The sequence below is a fragment of the Neoarius graeffei genome, chromosome 14 (genome assembly GCF_027579695.1).
Source record: "Neoarius graeffei isolate fNeoGra1 chromosome 14, fNeoGra1.pri, whole genome shotgun sequence".
NCBI classification, from domain to species: Eukaryota; Metazoa; Chordata; class Actinopteri; order Siluriformes; family Ariidae; genus Neoarius; species Neoarius graeffei.
The window spans coordinates 70,644,635-70,667,787 of record NC_083582.1 but is presented as its reverse complement, the minus strand read 5'-3'; the positions used below and the strand labels follow the sequence as shown (position 1 = coordinate 70,667,787).

Here is a 23,153-nt window from a genome sequence, read left to right as displayed (position 1 = left end):
AGCCTTGGACCCAAAGGGTCACCAGTTTGATGTAAAACATCTAGCAGGCTCCTGTAGTAACAGTGGTGTCCAAAACCCAAAACCCTGCTAACCTTCAGCCATGGCCTGAAGGTTAGAGAAGCAGCCTTGGGCCCAAAGGGTCGCCAGTTTGATGTAAAACATCTGGCAGGCTCCTGTAGTAACAGTGGTGTCCAAAACCCAAAACCCTGCTAAGCAGCCTTGGGCCCAAAGGGTCGTCAGTTTGATGTAAAACATCTGGCAGGCTCCTGTAGTAACAGTGGTGTCCAAAACCCAAAACCAAAACCCTGCTAACATTCAGCCATGGCCTGAAGGTTAGAGAAGCAGCCTTGGGCCCAAAGGGTCGCCAGTTTGATGTAAAACATCTAGCAGGCTCCTGTAGTAACAGTGGTGTCCAAAACCCAAAACCAAAACCCTGCTAACCTTCAGCCATGGCCTGAAGGTTAGAGAAGCAGCCTTGGGCCCAAAGGGTCGCCAGTTCGAGTCCCAGGACCGGCAGGAAAAACGTGAGGGGAGTGAATGAACAGCACCTCCCCCTCCATCTGTATCATGGCTGAAGTGCCCTTGAGGAAGGCACCTAACCCCCAACTGCTCCTCAGGTGCTGTAGTATAGTTGCCCATTGCTCTGGGTTTGGGTGTTCACTGCTTCAGATGGGTTTAATACAGAAGAGGAATTTCACTGTGCTTGAGTGTAAGAGATATAATATACAAGTTCTAACATGAATAAATTATACTTTCTTTATTCTGAACATGGGAAAGGGATGGGATGGGACTCCTCCGGTGTGACCATCTATTGTGAACCGTCCTTCATCATACACAGATTTTCCAGACTCGGCTCCAGATCAACTACACACCTGATCAGGATAAAGCGATTACTGAAAGTGAGTGAGTGAAGGTGCTCCAAAGAATTTTGTGGAGGTTCTTCTGGACAGCACCTTGTGGCTACTTGACTTTGACATTAAAAGGTGTACTATTGTGATTATTGATCTGTTGATTAAACAATACAAGTTGCCAGGATTCAAGTCCAAGCTAATCTATTAATGCAAATAATGCAGCAAAATGTACAAAACGTAAATATGAATAAAATTAATTATCAGAGACATGAGCATGGGGCATCAAAATATGGAAATATTACACTAGAGCAGCGGCTATAATTATCGACACCTTTTCAGATTTACCAATATACACACACACACACACACACACATTTTTTTTTAAACCAAGGTCAGTTTCAGTTCCAACAGTTATTATTGGTTAATTAAATCAACCGGAAGACCCGTCTCGCCCTTTGATGACACAGCTCGTTACCTGAGATGGAATTTTTTTTCAGCACGATCAGCAATTTTTTGAAAAACCCGGACTATCATCGCAGGTAAGCATGGTGGAAAGATCATGGACATGTCTTTACTGATCAAATTCACCGATATTTCATGATCTCCTCGTCGAAACCTACTTTGTTTCTGACTCTTTCATCTGACAGCCACCATTTTGTATCTAAACGTGCGTTTGAGAAGTCACGTGCGTGAGGTGTCGATAATAGTGATCACTTTCACCGGTGTCCACCATTATTGACACCCTGTGGAATTAAGGGACATTTTACAACTGTTACGGATCGATCTTTGTGTAACATTGTTGAAGTATTTTTATTTCTCAAAGTGCTGTGATTGACCTTTTTTTTTCTTAATTCATAACAGAATGGAATGTTTTATAGAGTATTTGGAATCCGATTGCAATGAGAATTAGACCAGAATTAAATTCCTAGCGAGGGCAATTCCACGAAATGGTCAACCCAAGGGGTGAAAATTCATTTTGCATATATGGTGTTAAATTTGATTGGTTCATTCACTGCAGTCAATATTTTTGTGCTGAACTCATGTCACATGACTGGCAGCCATTTTGAAATTGGCAGATCCAAGCATATACTTTAAACCCAAAACTAACAGACACAAAGACGCACTCAAACTGCTGTCAAAAGTCCTCACCAGGTAAGTTCAACTGTGTTTTAGATCAAATGGACCTTATTCTTTACATTTCCATGAAAAAAATTGATTCCTCTGAGTATCACAGCTTTGGGGCCTTTTAGATCTAACAAGTAGCTTTGGTCACTGACTGATATTATGACCAAGAAAGAGAAAATTACCACTTTTCATCTCTCACTGTACATCAAATCATATGTAAATTTGGAAAGCGTTGCATCAGTTACCAAAAATGTTGCGTCAGTTACTGTACGGTCCATGATCTCAACTGTCAGTTCGAAACATTTTCCATAGTTTATTTCGTTCATTGTATACGATGGCATGTTAAAAGCAAAGTTGGAAAAAAAACAGGGCTTTGAACCGGTTCAAGAAACGAAAACGAAAACCGGGAACAACTTCTATTTCACATGGAACAGAAACGAAACCAGAAACTTTATTATTTTTTATGCTCCGGAACAGAAACGCTGATTAAAAATAATGGTAACCGGTTAATACCGGTTTTTATTTCGTTCCTCAAAGTTTCCGTAGCCTACAAATAAAAAAAAAAAAAGTAATTCTTCTCCTGCGCAAGTTTCTATGACCTGCTGGGGTTCACTTCCTGTGTGACGTTCGCTGACTGAATGGAGAGAGCGGGAGGGTGGACTACTATCACGTCTCCACATCTTAAATAAGAGGTAAATATTGCAGTCTATCATTATTCGAAAACGTCAATTTCAAACACGATATCAATATATTTGTCCACGTTAATGAGAGGCTCGCGAACATTAAATGACGTTAACCTCTGTTAGCCTATCAATGCATAGGGCCTGACTAGCCTTTGGTAACGCACTAAACGAATTCTCTTTCATTTTTGGCACTTTTTCTGTTTGTGTAGATGGGAAGACATACTGAGAATCCAAATCGCCAACATTTGAAATAATAATTGTTTTGAATTATTTCTTGTCTTATTTAATGAAGGTTGTAATAGAATTAGCCTACATTTGGCTTAAGCTGGATGAGACAGAGACATAATTTTATAGCCATTTGTTAAACAGCTGACAGGGAACGTAATTAACCGTTCCGGGAATGAAATTTTTTTGTTCTAACCGGTTCGGGAACGTCTATTTAATGGTGGAACCCAAAACCGGAAACGTTAAAATTCCGTTTCTGTTCGGAACGAACCAATAGGAAAAAATTCTGGCTCAAAGCCCTGAAAAAAACGTTACTAAAATTGCAACAAGTTTCACAGAAATTGGCATTTGTACTTGTGTGTTCATAGTTGTCGAATTCTCCAAGTTGCGTCAGTTATAGGGTAGTCACACTAGAGGCGGAATGCCATCGGAATGAAAATTCTTGGTATATTCCGGGATATTCAAAGTACATTCTAAGTATTCAAGCTGCATTCTCTTTGAATTCTTAGATGTTCAAAACCTATTCGGCGACTATTCCGGGAGCGTTCTGACTGCATTCGAGGTGAATTCGTACAGCATTCGAGGCACCTTCCGACCAGACTTCGGGTGGTATTCAGGCAGCAACCGAACCGCACTCGTACGGCATTCGAAGTGCGTTCTTAACATTCTTACTGCATTCTAGGTATTCCTACCGTGTTCCAACTACATTTGAACTGCATTCGAAAGCTAATACACCCGGACTGTGCAAGAATCATTCGAGGCAGGTTCAAAGCGCATTCTAAGTATTTGAACGGCATTCTTACAAAGCTGTAAGAACATTGGTCAGCTTGAAATTCCCACCCGAATGTGGCACGGATTTTGAAAAATTGTTCATTCCGGCTGGTTCTGCTTGATTCCTGCTAATACCAAATAAATGTGACGGGGGCCTTACCAATATTATCTGCATGCCACTAAATAAATAAATTATTAGTATGTGGGAAAAACTCTGTTGTCCAAGATGGCCTTTGGGCCTCAAGTCATCATACATTTGTTTGAGTTTGCTCTTTCTATAATAGCCACACAGTTTAATTTTAAACCCTCTGAATGTTGCGTCAGTTACCCATGGAATTGCCCGCGTATTTAAAAAAAAAAAATTTACATGCTTGAAAGTGTCAGAATTTTTTTGCAGTTTGTTGTAAATATCTACCGCAGATTACAATAAATCAGGAGACATTTTATATTTTGGTTCGAGGAATGACGTGCGACTTTTGACCTGGATTCTCATGCGGTTACAATATCAATTGCCTGTTGACGTTTATTGGTAAACTACAAAACGAGAAATTAAGACGAACAACGAATGATTAACAAAATGTGATCTACGAAAATACTTAGAAAGTGGAACAAAGATTTTCTGATGCAGGATAAACATTATCAGTTCATTTGTTTGCAAACATTAGAATTACTTCCGGGGGCGGCACGGTGGTGTAGTGGTTAGCGCTGCCGCCTCACAGCAAGAAGGTCCAGGTTCGAGCCCCGTGGCCGGCGAGGGCCTTTCTGTGCGGAGTTTGCATGTTCTCCCCGTGTCCGCGTGGGTTTCCTCCGGGTGCTCCGGTTTCCCCCACAGTCCAAAGACATGCAGGTTAGGTTAACTGGTGACTCTAAATTGACCGTAGGTGTGAATGTGAGTGTGAATGGTTGTCTGTGTCTATGTGTCAGCCCTGTGATGACCTGGCGACTTGTCCAGGGTGTACCCCGCCTTTCGCCCATAGTCAGCTGGGATAGGCTCCAGCTTGCCTGCGACCCTGTAGAAGGATAAAGCGGCTACAGATAATGAGATGAGATGTCTGGAAAAATCCCAAGGGAGTCTGGAGCCAGATTCGTGACATTACCTGCGGAAGCGCCAGCAGGCTGCGAGACCTTTGCACGGTTTCAGTGCACAGCCTGTGTAGACCAAGTTTAGCAGCAAACGATTTTGCATTGAAATATGGAATTGTCACCTGAGCGCAATGTTAATTCGCCTTTGGATGAAGAATATAATGAGGTGTCAAAATTGAGGCTTCATCTGTTTGGATTTGATGATGATGATTCAAGTCGTGAAGATGACAGAGACAACACCAGGGATGTAAATAATACAGTCGTTTTCTCATAAACAAACCAGCGCTAACGTAGGATTCAGAAGGAGGCGTCCCGCACGTGACGTCACGAAAATCAACGTTTGCCGGGAAATCCAAATGCCAAGTTTTTTCAGAGGCGGACCAATTCTCCTCAAATGGCTTGACTTCAACTGAATTTTTCTGGTATTGCGCAAGGGAAAAAAATTGCACAAAACGCAAAATGTGACAGATATTTGACCAAAGCTTAATATAAAATAGGAGAATTACATTGATCTCGCTCCTGAATTTACCCGTGATATGCACTTTAAGGTTTGCGATGGGAGGTTGGACAGGATAAGGAACGAGCACATCAGAGGGACAGCACATGTAGAGAGCTTGGGAATTAAGCTAAGAGAGATGAGACTGAGATGGTACGGGCACATCCTGAGAAGAGACGCAGAGCATGTTGGAAGGAGAACATTGAGGATGGAGCTGCCAGGCACACGAAAACGAGGAAGGCCAAAGAGGAGATACATGGATGTGGTAGAGAAGGATGCGGAAGACGGGGAGCAATGGAGACGAAAGATCCGCTGCGGTGACACCTAATCAGGAGCAGCCAAAAGAAGAAGGATTACTTCCTCATTTACAGGTATGTAAACACCGACATCGATATATTTATTTAAAAAATATATTTTGTACTCAATATAAGTCTATGTAAAATAAAATTTATATAGAAACTGTTTTCAATTAATACTACATACTGTTTTTTTTTTTTAAATAATCTGGATGTCGATAACTGTGGACAAAGGTGTCGATAATTGTGGCGCGGTGTCACGTGACCTGATATGCTAAATAATCGGGAATCAACTCATTTTTTCCCCCATTGGAAGTTTGAGTAATTATTCATTCACAATTTATACATACTTAGGGTGACCAGACGTCCCGGTTTTACCAGGACAGTCCCGATTTGGGGTTGTGTCCCCCGAGTCCCGACAAAAGTCTGTCAGGACACGGATATGTCCCGGTTTTCGCCACTCGCGACGTTTGCGACTGAGCAGCGTGGGAATTATTAGCGGAAGAATGTCTGCATTTACTATTTTGATGAATTGACAGGAATCGCAAACTTTCCTGGTTACTGCCCCCTGGCCCTGTGGCAGGGGTGTTTATTCCAGACAACAGAACGTGTTGACATGCAACAATAAAATAAACATTAACTGGCGCGAATGTTATTTGTCTAGCAGCCAGCAGCAGTAATGCCGCAGCAATTATGCCGAAAAGAAAATGTACCTTTTCCAAAGATTTACAGGGCACCTACCTACCCCTTCCTCCGAGAGGTGCAGAACAATGCGCACGAAGCCTACTGCACACACTGTAAGTGCTCTGCTCTTGTACTGAGTTGGGTAGCCTATGCTGCAAATGCTGTGCGCTCCTTCATATAATCTTTTTTTATTCACCTTGTTATCCCGAGATAACGACATAATTAATTCAGGATCTCGAGAAAACAACACAACTAATTCGAGATCTCGAGAAAACAAAATTATTTTATGATCTCAGCTGGATCACTGCATCTCCGTCGGTAGAGACGAAGCCGGGCCAGTCTTCTGCGGAGGTGCCGCGGACTAATTTTGAAATGATCCCTTATTAAAAGGCTTAATGCAATCTCTCCCTGTGTCAACCCCTGATCAAAATATTGCCTTATTAGGTGATCGATTATTCCAGACATTCTAATGACCAAAGTTGCGTCTATACAGAATGAGAAATAGCCCCAAAGTCAGCATATCACAAGTCTCTTGGCGCACCTGAATGAACCATTTCTCAGTTGTTTACTCAAGATCATGAAATAATTTTGTTGTCTCGAGATCTCGAATTAGTTGTGTTGTTTTCTCGAGATCTCGAATTAATTATGTCGTTATCTCGGGATAACAAGGTGAATAAAAAAAAAAGGATTATATGAAGGGCCTCTCTCAGCTTGCGTAGTACATATTCTCAAATCACTTGTCTCTTTTTTGTTTCTGTTTAACATACCATTCTGACAGTTTGGCCATATTGCTGTGTTGAACAGCTTGTTGCACCTTCCATTAAAGTGTTCACTTTTGTACACATCTTCTTGCTTTATTCATTCAGTTGTGAGGAATGGTTAGTAAGGTTGATTCTGACCGAGGCTATGTTGAGGTCACATATCTACTTTTTAAGTTCATGCTATAGTGCATACAATTTTAGAGATATAGCCTACATGTGCGGGCGGCACGGTGGTGTAGTGGTTAGCGCTGTCGCCTCACAGCAAGAAGGTCCGGGTTCGAGCCCCGAGGCCGGCGAGGGCCTTTCTGTGCGGAGTTTGCATGTTCTCCCCGTGTCCGCGTGGGTTTCCTCCGGGTGCTCCGGTTTCCCCCACAGTCCAAAGACATGCAGGTTAGGTTAACTGGTGACTCTAAATTGACCGTAGGTGTGAATGTGAGTGTGAATGGTTGTCTGTGTCTATGTGTCAGCCCTGTGATGACCTGGCGACTTGTCCAGGGTGTACCCCGCCTTTCGCCCGTAGTCAGCTGGGATAGGCTCCAGCTTGCCTGCGACCCTGTAGAACAGGATAAAGCGGCTAGAGATAATGAGATGAGATGAGCCTACATGTGCATATGCATTCTTCTTGGTGTTCTCACAAACAGGTGAAATAAATCAGTTTAAATTTGGCCTATGGACATAGCCTGGCCTATTCTCAGCCATTACAAAATCTGTTGTCTGACCATAATTTAACTGATCTGTATACCACTATGCTACTAGATAACAAAATGCCTGTTTGTTTTATTTCATGTGAGATGTTGATAAATGTGAGCTTCAACAAAATGATAAGAGCACCTCTCCAAGTGTCACGTTTACGTAAAAAAAAAAAAAAAGTGTGCGTGCACGAGCATGGTCGCGCACAAAAAAAAGTGTCCCGGTTTCAGACTAGGGAAATCTGGTCACCCTATACATACTGAAAGTCTTTTCTACTTTTGCAACAGCCAAAGGTGTCGATAATTGTAGCCGCCGCTCTAGTAATCAAAATTAATTTATGATCACTGACATAGCAGATGAAAAGAAGTGTTATAAACACTTTAATTTCGTGAGTAGATAGTAAAATAAACATTCAAAATAATCTTATATGGACTCAGTCAACCCTCCGGCATCATCTAATGCATAATGTGACAGGAATACACAGCTACAGAGAAAGAAATATGGCATTAACAGACAACACACACGTGAATAAAGCTCACAAAAGAAACATAATTAATAATAAAAACAAAAACTATCACCGACCTGCTGTTTTAAAATGTCTCACGTTATTTTTGACCCCTAAATCTGTCCTGATGCACAGCAACCGCGCCACCATCCTCTGCAGCGCCATCTTGGAATACACAGCCCATGCCTGACCTCTTCTTCTTCTTCTTCTTTAAGGCTGTTGGCAAACCAACTTAAAGGTGCATTACCGCCACCTACTGGGCTGGAGTGTGGAACAGGGGCTATAAGGGAGGAAAGAAAGCACAACTTTCATCTCATCTCATTATCTGTAGCCGCTTTATCCTGTTCTACAGGGTCACAGGCAAGCTGGAGCCTATCCCCGAAAGGCGGGGTACACCCTGGACAAGTCGCCAGGTCATCACAGGGCTGACACATAGACACAGACAACCATTCACACTCACATTCACACCTACGGTCAATTTAGAGTCACCAGTTAACCTAACCTCAAATCAAATCAAGTTTATTTGTATAGTGCTTTTAACAATAAACATTGTCGCAAAGCAGCTTTACAGAATTTGAACGACTTAAAACATGAGTTAATTTGATCCCTAATCTATCCCCAATGAGCAAGCCTGTGGCGATGGTGGCAAGGAAAAACTCCCTCAGACGACATGAGGAAGAAACCTCGAGAGGAACCAGACTCAAAAGGGAACCCATCCTCATTTGGGCAACAACAGACAGCCTGACTATAATATTAACAGTTTTAACAGGTATAACCCTCAACTGTCCTCATGGGGCCGTCCTTCACAGGAGCGGTGCGATAAAACTCCGACCAGACACAGGGCACCAGGATGGATCAAGCAGGTCCGAGGGGCAGAAGAGGCCAGCATCTCAATCCCAGGATCAACATGTAACTCAGAGGGACAGATTGGGGGGGGGGAAGAGAGAGAGAGAAAGAAAACACAGGTTGTTAGGTATGCCCTAAAAATGACAAGTTTTAAATCTGTGTGGTAGGTTCGCAGAGACGAGAGTCTTTACATCAGGCATAACACACAACAATGGCATGTTAATATGGTAAAAAAATATCATGACCTGCTCTGGCTGGATGCTTGATTGGAGCAACCTACATGTCTTTGGACTGTGGGGGAAACCCACGCGGACAACATGCAAACTCCACACAGAAAGGCCCGCGCCGGCGCTCGAACCCAGGACCTTCTTGCTGTGAGGCGACAGCGCTAACCACTACACCACCGTGCCGCCCAAGCGCAACTTTATTCATAACAAAATTGTGAAATTCCTCTCTGCATTTAGCCCATCTGAAGCAGTGAACACACACATACATACATACACATACATGTCAACCTTTGGTCAATCAAACCTGTATAGGGTGACCATTTCCATAACACCAAAAAGGAGGACATTATTTGGACGGGGGGGTCTGGGGGCCCTCCCCCAGAAAATTTTGTATTTCTTAGATGCAATTTCCTGCATTCTAATCAATTTTAGGGTGAATAATGGCAAATCCCATCTGATTCATAGCCCTCAAATTTTTATGTAAACCACAGTGGCAAGATTGAGAATGGATTATTTTTATGCAAGTCACTCAAGTTTGGTGAAATCAACATCGCAATTTTGTAGGGTTAAATATTATGATTGTGGGGAAAAAAGAGTAAGGTCAAAGCATTCATAGTATTTATTATAATTCATGTATTAGCTCTTAATTGGCTAGAACACACAGTATTTATATTTATTAAAAACATTGTGGAGTTAACAAACCACTGAAATTAAACTTAAGGTGCTGAGTACCAAAAAGCACAACATTTGTAGATTCTCAAAGAACAAATAGGCAACATCTCATCTCATTATCTCTAGCCGCTTTATCCTGTTCTACAGGGTCGCAGGCAAGCTGGAGCCTATCCCAGCTGACTACGGGTGAAAGGCGGGGTACACCCTGGACAAGTCGCCAGGTCATCACAGGGCTGACACATAGACACAGACAACCATTCACACTCACATTCACACCTACGGTCAATTTAGAGTCACCAGTTAACCTAACCTGCATGTCTTTGGACTGTGGGGGAAACCGGAGCACCCGGAGGAAACCCACGCGGACACGGGGAGAACATGCAAACTCCACACAGAAAGGCCCTCGCCGGCCCCGGGGCTCGAACCCGGACCTTCTTGCTGTGAGGCGACAGCGCTAACCACTACACCACCGTGCCGCCAAATAGGCAACATAACCAGCAACATTATAAAACGTTTTAAAGCATTCATAGTATTTATTATAATTCATGTATTAGCTCTTAATTGGCTAGAACACCATATTTGTATTTATTAAAAACATTGTGGAGTAACAAACCACTGAAATTAAACTTAAGGTAGATATAGTAGATGTGTATTTGCACTGTCATCCATATCCTAACAAGTTAAGTTGTGAGCAGCTGGTCTATCGGACAGACTCGTGTTTCCAAGTCCCAGCCAGGGCCAGGGGGGCAGGGCACTAGGCACGCGCCAGGAAGATCATCAAAGGATAGAACGCAACGCCTCGCGGTGCGGAGTTCGCATTGCATGCCAAAAAACATCGAGCCATAGACTCTTTATTGTAGATTACTAATGTGCAGCACAGATCTGCAGTTTCCCTACAAAACGTTATTCTAGAACTCTGCTCTTCCAGTCTGGCAAGTCGATATTATATAATTCCGCTCATCATCTCTAAAAGGAGGACAAATGTGCGTCCGGCTTGATGCTGCGCCGGACGCTGGACAAGACATTGAAAAGACAGACGGTCCGGCCTAAAGACGGACGTCTGGCCAGCCTAAACCTGTATAACCAACCTCCAAAATCCGTATTTCCCTTATAAAATCCTTATAAGATGCAAATTAAAATAATTTACCTAAAATTTGAATGATAATTAACAATGATATATCCAAGTTACTTTTTATTCAATATTAATAACAATAAACCTTCAGAATGAATACAAAGCTCCAATGTTTGACAAAAACACAAAGTGTCACTCTAATGTTCTGAATTGTACTCCATGACAGCTTTTTTAGCGCTCTGCACCAATACCTCACGAGGCTGCATGTCACAGCAAGTGTCTGTGTTGATCTTGCCGGAGTGCCCATTCAGAATCTTTTCAGTCGCTAGTGAAAGTCGCTCAGGTGGAAATACGCGTTTCAAACAAAATGTTACTTCCCGGTTGGCGGGATTCTCGCAATGCGGTGTGCGCATGATCAAAAGTGGAACGAAGTCTCGCTACCACAAGATAATGCGCGATTTCATAAGACTCTTTACTGGCTGTTTGTGCTTTCTGTGGTGTACAGTACGTTTGTAAATGTTATGCGCTCTTTTATCATCATGGGAATTGATTATAGCTCTAAATAAATATTGAAGTTTTTTTTAAAGAATCCGTATAACTTTATTTGTACGCCCGTGTACTACGTTTATTGAATCAAATCCGTATAAAATACGGACATTCCGTATAGGTTGACATGTACCGGTATGCATACATACATACATACCCAGAGCAGTGGACAGCTATACGACAGCGCCCGGGGAGAAGTTGTGAGTTCAGTGCCCTCGCTCAAGGGCACCTCAGCCCAAGGCCGTCCCATATTAAAGTGCATATCACGGGTAAATTCAGGAACAAGATCAATGTAATTCTTCTATTTTATATTAAACTTTGGTCAAATATCTGTCACATTTTGCATTTTGTGCAAATTTTTTTTACCTTGCACAATACCAGAAAAATTCAGTTGAAATCAAGCCATTTGAGGCGAATTGGTCCAACTCTGAAAAAACTTGGCATTTGGATTTCCCGGCAAACACTGATTTTCGTATCGTCACGTGCGGGATGCCTCCTTCTGAATCCTACGTCAGCGCTGGTTTGTTTATGAGAAAACGACCTGGTGGTTTTCTGCAAATTTCTTCAACGTTATCGCGTAATTATTAAAATGGTTAACAGATGTATCGTAGGAGGGTGTAGCAACACCAATCTTGATGGGAAACTTATCGTTTCCCAAAAGACCGGACAATGAGAGAGAAATGGGAGCGCTTGGTCTACACAGGCTGTGCACTGAAACCGTGCAAAGCTCTCACAGCCTGCTGGCGCTTCCGCAGGTGACGTCACGAATCTGGCTCCAGACTCCCTTGGGATTTTTCCAGACATGTTTTGTTATTTTATTTTTTTCTGCTGTAGACAGATGGCCTTGTGCAAAATTACCCTTCTGGATGAGTGTGTAAAGGGACATACTTTCATATTTAAAAAAAAAAAACATGAAATTGGTCCAGAATATGCATTTTAACCTGACCACATGTCTTTGGACTGTGGGGGAAACCAGAGCACCCGGAGGAAACCCACGTAGACACCATGTAAACTCCACACAGAAAGGCCCCCCACCAGCCGCTGGGTTCAAACCCAGAACCATCTTGCTGTGAGGCGACCGTGCTAACCACTTACACCACCGTGCTGCCCCAAGGAGGTGGAGAATAAAAAAAAATCCTTATATTCATCCATCCATTATCTGTAGCCGCTTATCCTGTTCTACAGGGTTTCAGGCAAGCTGGAGCCTATCCCAGCTGACTATGGGCGAAAGGCAGGGTACACCCTGGACAAGTCACCAGGTCATCACAGGGCTGACACATAGACACAGACAACCATTCACACTCACATTCACACCTACGCTCAATTTAGAGTCACCAGTTAACCTAACCTGCATGTCTTTGGACTGTGGGCGAAACCGGAGCACCCAGAGGAAACCCACGCAGACATGGGGAGAACATGCAAACTCCGCACAGAAAGGCCCTCGCCGGCCACGGGGTTCAAACCCAGAACCTTCTTGCTGTAAGGCGACCGTGCTAACCACTACACCACCGTGCCATCCCAAGGGGGTGGGGGGAGTTAAAAAAATCCTTATATTCTTTTAGCTAATTCTGAATCTTTCAGAAATTTGATAACATAACAATACATCTGACTTGAATTTCTAGACAGACAGACAACCTTTATTGTCATTCAGTATGCGACAAGTGTACACCGAACAAAATTTCGTTGCAATTTGGCTCAGCACAGAAATAAATATGAAGTGTATTAAATTAAATTATGCAGCAGCAAAAATATTATAAAGGGCAATAGTATAAAGTGACCTGTGGAATTAGGAATGTTCAAGTTAGAAATAGAAGTTTAGAGTTTGGATTTGGAGTTCAGCAGTCTGGTGACCTGGGGGAAAAAGCTGTTACAGAACCTGGTGGTCCTGCACCGAATGCTGCGGAACCTCTTTCTAGAGGCCAGGAGGGAGAGCAGTCTATAGTGAGGGTGTGAGGGGTCATTGATGATGTTTCTGGCTCGAGACATGCAGTGCATTGGTGCAATGTCCTGAATGGAAGGAAGAGAAGTCCCAATGATTTTCTCTGCTGTCCTCATCACTCTCCTCACAGTCTTCCAGTCAGAGGCACTGCAGCCTCCACACCACACAGAGATGCAGCTGGTTAGAACGCTCTCTATGGCGCTTCTGTAGAATGTAGTGAGGATGGGCGGGGGCAGGTGGACTCTTCTCATCCTACGCAGGAAGTGCAGACGCTGCTGTGCCTTCTTGATCAGTGACGCGGTGTTCACAGACCAGGTGAAGTTGTCTGTGATGTGCACCCCCAGGAACTTGGTGCTATTGACTACCTCCACGGCCGTGTTATTGATGAGAAGTGGAGTGTGGCTGGGCTGGTTTTTCCTGAAGTCAACAATGATCTCTTTAGTTTTGTCCACGTTCAGGATCAGGTTGTTTTCCCTGCATCAGCCCACCAGCTGCTCCACCTCCTCTCTATATTCTCCCTAATAAACCAGGTAATGTGAAATTGTGATGATTAACCATTCTGAGAGATCTATAAAGCTCATTTCTTTCACATTCATATTTCCTACAGTGAAGTATTGCATACTCTACTGATTCCGGATGGCTACAGTATTCACAATTTCCGGTTGGGTGTTTGCCTATTTTGTTAAGAGACTAGTTAAGTCCGGGTGGCACGGTGGTGTAGTGGTTAGCACTGTCACCTCACAGCAAGAAGGTCCTGGGTTTGAGCCCAGTGGCTGATGGGGGCCTTTCTGTGTGGAATTTGCATGTTCTCCCCATGTCTGCGTGGGTTTCCTCCGGGTGCTCCGGTTTCCCCCACAGTCCAAAGACATGCAGGTTAGGTTAATCGGTGGCTCTAAATTGACCGTAGGTGTGAATGTGAGTGTGAATGGTTGTCTGTGTCTATGTGTCAGCCCTGTGATGACCTGGCGACTTGTCCAGGGTGTACCCCGCCTTTTGCCCATAGTCAGCTGGGATAGGCTCCAGCTTGCCTGCGACCCTGTAGAAGGATAAAGCGGCTAGAGATAATGAGATGAGATGAGATGAGATGAGTGTGAATGGTTGTGTGTCTCTATGATCTGGCAACTTGTCCAGAGTGTACCCAGCCTCTCGCCCATAGTCAGCTGGGACAGGCTCCAGCTTGCCTGTGACCCTGTACAGGATAAGCGGCTACAGATAATGGATGGACGGACTAGTTAAGTCCTGTTTGTCCAATTCTTAAACGGGTGATCATGATGTCCTCTCTCTGACTCCTGCCCCCCATCCTTCCACTATTCACCTGTTTTTCAATGTAGTATAGATGTCTTCCTGTTTCATTGCCATCCCAATACTTCTGCCAGACTGACTTTGCGTAGGACTTGATGTAAATCTTAGCCTCTGCCTTACTGATTGGGATTTGCAATTCTATTTCTATATTATTTAGTGATTGCTTAGCCAGCTTGTCCACCTGTTCATTTCCCTCCACGCCAACATGCGCAGGTACCCCCCCCCCAAAAAAAAACTAGTTGAAATGCCCTTTGAATCTATTTTACGCAAAGTTATATTTGATTAAATCTGTTCTAAATTATTTACCTGATTGAATACTTTCCAGTGCTGAGTAACTATCTGAGATTATGACTATTTTGTTCATTGCATTTTCATTAACCCATTCCAGAGCCAGTAATATTGCCACCAATTCTGTTGTGTACCAGTACACCGTCACATTGTTGGTCACTCTTTTCTTAATACTTACTCCCTTCTTTGGGATATACACTGCTGATCCAGCACGCCCTTTTTTTGTGGTCTTTAGAACCATCTGTACTGTAAATATACACATATATTTAGAAAAATTAAAATCCAAATAATCTTGTACAATTTCCCTTAGAATAGAATAGAATATAGAATATGTCTTTATTGTCATTGCCACAAGTACAACGAAATTGAAAGTGCTATCCAGTCAGTGCAAAGAGTCAATAAATAGGGTAAAATAATAGGGTAAAAAGCAATAAACAGTGGCCTAAGCCCAAGACACACAGACCACACACTCACACATACCTACACAGTTCCAGTTGCCTCATTCACACAGTTCAGACATCAGACATCATGTAAACAGATTCTCTGTCTGTAAGCAGAGTTCCTTAGTTTCTAGCAGCATTAAGGCAGGTGACTGCAGTGGGATAGAAACTGTTCTTAAATCTATTTGTCCTTGCCCTGATTGCTCTGTACCGCTTGCCTGAGGGCATCAGTTCAAACAGGGGATAGCCAGGGTGTGAGGTGTCTTTTATAATGTTCTGGGCTTTTTTCAAACACCGCAAGTGGTGAAGTTCTTCCAGTGTGGGGAGAGGGCAGCCAACAATCTTTTGGGCGGTGTTGATGACCCCCTGACGCGCTTTCCTCTGAGCTGCTGTGCTGCTTTTATACCAGATGCATATGCAGTATATTAGTATGCTTTCAATGGAGGCCCTGTAGAAACAGACCAGCAGTCTTTGTGTGATGTTGTTCTTTCTGAGTATTCTGAGAAAGTACAGTCTCTGATATATCCTTTGATTTCTTTCTTATTTCCTGATGAATATTTAAATCTACAACTGGTAATGGGAATAACCATGGTGGGACTGGTGATAATGGGACTGTTGGGCAGTACTGTAGCTGATGTTAACCAATACTTTGTAATGGTGTTTATGAGGTAAAGGAGTAGATCTGGAGGGTCCTCAGACAGAGTGTTTGGGTAAACTGGGATGTATGGATGCTGTCAGTCCCCACTCGCTTGCTCACTCGAGTTTGTTGACGGTGTAGTGGCTGCTGCTTTATGTCCCGGGGCTCCCTCATGCCTGTGTTACCTTGTCCCGCTCGCCGCCATGTTGAAAAGGTTAAAGTTCATCTCATCTCGGCAACTCGTGTATCAAAATTTTCTACGAGCTGCCCAGTGGAAAATACCACAAGAGGGGGCGTTCATGTGTGCTTTCCATGTCGGCGTTTGGTATTTACCATAATTCCCATAGCACATGAACGCACCATAAGTATAGCAACAACAAAAATTGTAAGGGGGGCGCTGTTGTTTATTTGCTCTCTGAGGGGGGCTGACTCTCCCACACTTTGAAAACCCCTGCGCTAAACAACCATAATCAAACACAGACCTCATCAGAGCCCGACATACTGTCTGTTTTTTAAGGACGCCCTATTCAAGTTTGTCCTTTCAAACACCGGGAATATGTGTGACGTGTACACACAAGTCTGAAATTTCTGCGTACTACGTCACAGATTGTGTCCCAGCTGAGCTGTGAGGGTCTGTCAGAGAGAGTGCACACATAGCAAACCGTCGAATTAGCATCATATCGCTGTTAGCAAAGCCCAGTAGCTAGTAAGTATATATGTTTTTGAGTTTGTGGAGAAAAATATAATTAATATTAAATGTAATATGAAGTCGTTGTGTTGTGTAATATGACAAATGAGGGGAAAAAATAAACTTACCACTAGCATTTCGGTTGCTAGCTGCTGTCAAAAAGCTGTGCTAGTTAGATGTCTGGCTTTCTAATGAATAAATATGAAGTGTTGTGACACTTAGTTGACACTGATAGTGTGAAATGGTTTTGTTTTCTTTTATGGATGTAAAAAAAACCCTTATTGTCATCACTTCCAGTCATTATAATGCAATATAGATGTACCAGTTGTCAATAAATACAGTACATAAGACATGTCTTGCTTAATCTGTTTAAAAAGAGTTCCCTTTGCACGTGATTATAAGTTTAAAAAGTAAAATAAATCTCACGTCTGTACCACTGTAATTATCTTTACTGTTTTCCTGATCCCATCCTTGTCGAGGAGTAATATTGGGAAAGGAATCTCCTCAGAATGCATTTGCCTAGTCTGGACCTTCATTTTCATTTCCTTAACAGGCGGAGAGACAAACCTGGTCATGGAGGAGCACAGCCTGACCTGCACCATCTGCTTGGACCGGTTCACATGCCCCGTGACGATCCCTTGTGGCCATACCTTCTGCCAGGAATGCATATCGAAACACTGGGATCAGATGGAGCGAGGTGGATCTCCGAATACATTGTTCAACTGTCCGGTTTGCAAAATGACATTCTCCCCGAGACCCACCCTGAACAGGAACGTGTCCCTGTCCGTTTTGAGCGAAGTGGCCGCCAGCAGTGCAGCAGAGAGAGTTGCAGGTGCTGCGTGTAGAATAGACCGAGTCGAAGACGGCTCTGAGGAGCTCTGCGGTCGCCATCAAAAGCCTCTTCTCTTCTACTGCAGGAGCGATCGTGTGTGTGTGTGCTGTGTGTGCTCTGTGAAAGAGTGCAAAGACCATGACAAGGTGCTGGTGGAAGAGGAAAGGAGTGACCGAGAGGTAAGAACACCATCTTCAGCGGAGTTTTTTTCTCCTACTACAGTAGTAATGCAGTGTTTTGGGAAGTTGAACATTGAGCCAGATTAAAAAGGCTCCTCCAGCTTGTAATGTTCAGTTTGCATTCTCTGTGTAATAAGCTGTACGCTCACCGGCCACTTTAATAGGAACTTGTTCTTGATTCTAAGATTCCTGTTCTTGCCTGGCAGGAGTGGAACCCAACGTGGTCTTCTGTTGCATGCTGAGATGCTTTTCTGCTCACCACGGTTGTAAAGAGTGATTTATGTTATGAGTTACTATATCCTTCCTGGCAGCTTGAACTGCTCAATCTGTCCATTTTTATGCCTCTGCCACCTTAAGGTGCAGGAGGCATTGTTTTCGGGTTGTCCGTCCATCTGTCCGTGCGTGCGTGCGTCCGTGTGCGCGTCCGTCCTGAAACCTTGTGAACGCGATATCTCAAAGGCTAAAGAAAGGAATTTCACCAAACTTTCACCATTTGTGCGGTTTGGGACAAACATGAACTGATTAGATTTTGAGATCAAAAGGTCACAGGTCAAGGTCACTGTGAGGTAAAATGTCCGTCCGAAAACCTTGTGAACACCATATCTCCAAGGCAAATGAAGGGAATTTCACCAAACTTTCACCATTTGTGCACGTTGGGACAAAGATGAACTGATTAGATTTTGAGGTTAAAAGGTCACAGGTCAAGATTACTGTGAGGTCAAATGTCCATCCCCAAACTTTGTGAACGCCATATCTCAAAGACTAATGAAAGGAATTTCACCAAACTTTCACCATTTGTGCGGTTTGGGACAAAGATGAAATGATTAGGTTTTGAGATTAAAAGGTCTAAGGTCAAGGTCACTGTGAGGTCAAATGTCTGTCCGAAAAACCTTGTGAACCCAATATCTCCAAGGCAAATGAAAGGAATTTCACCAAACTTTCACCATTTGTGCGCTTTGGGACAAACATGAACTGATTTAGATTTTGAGGTTAAAAGGTCACAGGTCAAGATTATTGTGAGGTCAAATGTCCATCCCCAAATCACAACTTAATAAGGCGTGTACTCTACCAGGCAGAGGCATCCCCATCGACGCCGTTGGCGTCGAGTTTTATCTAGTTCTTCTGACTTCTCTTACCAACAAGGCGTTTGTTTCCACCTGCAGAACTGTCACTCATTCAACTCGATGTTTTTTTGTTTTTCGCCCCATTCTGTCTGTGTAAACTCTCGAGACTGCTGTGTGTGAAAACCCCAGCAGGTCGGCAGTTTCTGAAATACTCGGACCCTCAAACCAGCAGTCCATCTGGCTCAAACCAACACCCATGCCACAGTGAAAGTCACACTTTGAGATCACAATTTTTCCCATAAAAATGTTTGAAGTGAACGTTAACTGAAGATTTGCATCTGCATGATTTCATGCATTGCGCTGCTGTCAAGGGATTGGCTGATTAGATAACTGTATGAAACAGCAGGTGGATGGGTGTTCCTAATAAAGTGGCCAGTGAGTGTAGCTACCAAGTATTTAAATCTCAGTATTGTATATAATTGCGCTCCATCAGACTATGTAATTGTTGAGTACGTCATCTAGAGCTCGTCGTGTTGTCTTGGTTGACAGGAGACACTGAAGAAGAAGGGCACGGAGATCGGAAAGTGCATGGAGGATGCAGAGAAGAACATCCTGGTGCTCTCAGAAAATATCACTGACGCTAAGGTAAGAAAGAAAACGGGCTCATGAGATCCTGTTTCACGAAGATCGTATTTACTAAAATTTAAACACTGGTTTCTCGTGTTTAGAAGTATTTCCAGACCTTCACTATCTGACCAAAAGTATGAGGATGCCTGTCCACTCACCCCATGCTTGTTGAACATCCCATTCCAGTTCTTTACTGGTATAATACCCTCCACACTGCTGGGAAGGCGTTCCCCTAGATTTTGTTCCATGGCTTAATCAGCCACAACGGCATTAGTGAGGTTGGAAACTTGCTCACTAAAAAGAATCAAAGGGCAAGAAGTTGGAGAAAAATAGATTTTTGTTAAAGCAAATGATAAAAGCCAAGTCAGTCTGCAGAGTGATCTCCATTAATCACAGGGTTTTGTCTTTTTATGCAGTTCTAACATATCACAGTTGGTTAATACGTCTCGCTGTACTTCACCACATTTCCACCAATATTTTGTACTGGGCTGTATGGACATCTCAGATTTTCATACTTTGTATTCACCAATATTTCCAAACGTTCCAGTACGTGAATACATGATTCAAAATGACGTGCAAAACCGATACAGCACATGATAAAAAGTCACGCACAACTCATGATGAAAATTACACGATTCAGAATGACGTACGTCTGTGAAGGTTCTCGGTCATCCAGATCATCGTAAACCACAGGTGCTAAAGACTTGCTTGAAATCCTTGAAGACGTTTCATCTCTCATCCGAAAGGCTTCTTCAGTCCTGTCTGACTAGTGAGGAGTTCCAGGTATTTATCCTCGAGTGGATCAAAAGCAACCCTAAGGAGAGTCGTTGATGCTCTCGGTTGTCCTGTAGGTGTTAGGGTCACTGAGCTGGGTGTGAACGGTGTTAGCAGCCTAGAGAGTCGTTAGGGTGATCTGTAGGTCGTTGGCTCTCTCTGCCATCACGTGAGTCATTGAAGTCAGCTGAGTTTTGCCCCGTGTCTGAAATTACTCACTTGTTCGCTACTCCCTATAGAGATCTTGCAGTCACGTGACCGGAAAGTACACAACCGCCATCTTGTCGGTCAAAAACACCGCTGAATACTGCTGCACTCGTGTACAGAATGGATCAGTTTCAACCGACGGACTACACGGCTCATTTTTCTAATGAACAGATAACTAGATATATGTCTAAAATAAACGATCTACAGATTTGTGACCCTTATGGCTTACCGGACGGAGTTTTCACGACCGGATTTTGAACTGCCAGCGGAATACCCAGACATGTATAATTACCTCATTAACTTTCCCTCGCTGTTCAGTGGTAAAGCACTGCGTGCCTATAAATCTCTGGACAGTTATCTTTACAGAAATTCAGGATTTGTCAGCGACTCAGATGTGGCATCTTGTAAACAAGAATCCTCATTGGACGGGTAAGTCACTTAAGTATTGAGTATAGCACTAACCAGCCGATTATAGAATAGAATAAGGTAATTCCAAATCGTCTGTGTTGTTTACATGGATCTGGCGTTGGAGAGGTAGAGGCTTAGCAGTGGAGATTTGAGTGGCTGTTTTCTGAGCTTAGTCAACAGGCCGGCTCTGCAGCCTCGCTTTTGCTTCCGCTCCCGGCACCGCCTCCTTCGCTTTGCTTCCGATAACAATCCACGGAGACCCCGCTGGTCTCGCTATCTCGTCCGGAATGTTTTTTTTTTTTTCTCGTCCGGAATGTTGTGCATGCGATGGAAATCGCTACAAACTGTCATTTTCTGCTGGAAACCAATGTCCAGTAAGTCCATACGGTTGTAGTGGATATTGAAGTCCGGTACAGACGAACAACACGCAAAAATACACACAAAAAACATAAAAAACGTGCACAGGTAGGGAGAGCTTGTAGCCGCAGCCGTTGTAGTAGAATTGTATATAGTAGGGTTTTCCAGAAGAAAAGGTAGAAGTAAAAGTAGAAGTAGAACCAGAAGTAGAAGGCGGAATATGGCGTTTGACCGACAAGATGGCGTCTGTCACAATCTGGATCGGCTGTGACGTCACATGCAAGTGCTCCATATAGGGAATTACTATATAGAGGACTATATAGTGAGCTCGTTGGTAAAATGAAAAAACGCTTTCGGACACTATTCCGTCATGCTGGTATTTACGTCATTACTGTCGCACAATTAAAACGTGTCATATCAGTCAGCTGGTGGGTTTTCAAAATAATAAATACATGCATGTGTTTTTGTGATAAATCCATATTATACTGAGCGTATTTCCCACACTAATCAATACGAAGTACCTGCATCTTTCAGTTCTTTTAAATCAAGGCTGAATATTTTTAAGTTCGTTTCTTAGACAAGGATTTTTAGATCGTTACCTTGTTGACAGTTTCAGCGTGAATCTTCCGCCTTCCTCAGAACTGTCACCAGATGTCAGGTGGTGACGTGCCTTATCAGCTGATGTTACGTTACGGAGGCGTGAATGTCCCGCCCGATTTGACAGGTAGTCCACGCCTCCTGCTGTCAGGTCGCTCCCCCAGGACGGCGCTCCAGGTGTGCGACAGCGCATACGCTCCCTCATCCCGGTTTCGTCCTTTGTGCCCGCTTGCGTATCTCCACTGCCTCTAAAATCCAACGCTGGTATCTATTTTCTTCAGCGCGAATGACTCTGGGCTCTTCCCAATTCATTATGTGATTCTGTCGTTTGCAGTGGTCTGAAATGGATTTCTTGGTGTGCTTTTTCTTTTTCGGATCTTGTATGTCTTTTTGTTGTTTCTTCTCACATTCTATTTGGTGTTCTTTCCTTCGTGTATGGAAGCATCTGCCCGTTTCACCAATATAGACTTTGTTACATGAACGGCAAGGGATTTCATAGATGACATTGCATTTGTTGTCCGGTTGTATTTTGTCTTTGGGGTGAACTAGCAACTGTCGGAGGTTCTTCTATGGTTTGACCATACAAGAACCGTCCTGGGGGAGCGACCTGACAGCAGGAGGCGTGAACTACCTGTCAAATCAGGCGGGACGTTCACGCCTCCGTAACGTAACATCAACTGATAAGGCACGTCACCACCTGACATCTGGTGACAGTTCTGAGGAAGGCAGAAGATTCACGCTGAAACTGTCAACAAGGTAACGATCTTAAAATCCTTGTCTAAGAAATGAACTTAAAAATACTTAAACAGTCAGACATGATGAACTTCCACTACATATCAAGGCTGAATACTTTCTTTCTTCTTTGCTGCTGCCTTTTATTAAATCAAATTTGAGACTTTTAATTCGATTTCTTTCAGCGCGACCGGAATGCATGATAGGATATATTCCTTGGTTAGTGACCATCGATTGTACACTGCTTTTCGTGATGCATTGTGGGATGCTTTGAGTGCACTATATAGGGTGTAATAATCCTCACTGTCGTTTCGGACAGCACTACAAAATGGCGTCTTCACTATACAGTGCCCTATATATTGAGTAGGGAGCGATTTCAGACACAGGGTTGGTGTGGGTGTGTATTCAGTTTTCTGGGAAGTGTACCAAGGACTGCATTGTAGGTGGCTGATAAGTGGTGTCTCAGACCACCTCTTCTGTTCAGCGATGGTCGTTCCAGGTTGACGAAGATGGCTTCTTTTACTCCTCTTTCAAACCACCGGTCTTGTC

At 43.4% G+C, this 23,153-nt stretch overlaps 2 protein-coding genes across 2 annotated transcripts in view; one reads left to right on the top strand and one right to left on the bottom strand.

Moving 5' to 3' along the window:
- mrpl38 (mitochondrial ribosomal protein L38) overlaps positions 1-8,356 on the bottom strand; it is a 44,645-nt gene extending 36,289 nt beyond the window's left edge. Inside the window, exon 1 of the mRNA XM_060940288.1 lies at positions 8,248-8,356. Coding sequence (XP_060796271.1) covers positions 8,248-8,335 — 88 coding nt within the window. The 5' untranslated portion in view covers positions 8,336-8,356. The remainder of the gene's footprint in view (positions 1-8,247) is intronic.
- An 8,401-nt stretch (positions 8,357-16,757) lies between these two features.
- The window catches only part of trim65 (tripartite motif containing 65), a 30,088-nt gene continuing 23,692 nt past the window's right edge, over positions 16,758-23,153 (top strand). Inside the window, exons 1-3 of the mRNA XM_060940285.1 lie at positions 16,758-16,845; positions 17,381-17,838; positions 19,452-19,547. Of these exons, the coding sequence (XP_060796268.1) occupies positions 17,401-17,838; positions 19,452-19,547 (534 nt within the window). The 5' untranslated portion in view covers positions 16,758-16,845; positions 17,381-17,400. The remainder of the gene's footprint in view (positions 16,846-17,380; positions 17,839-19,451; positions 19,548-23,153) is intronic.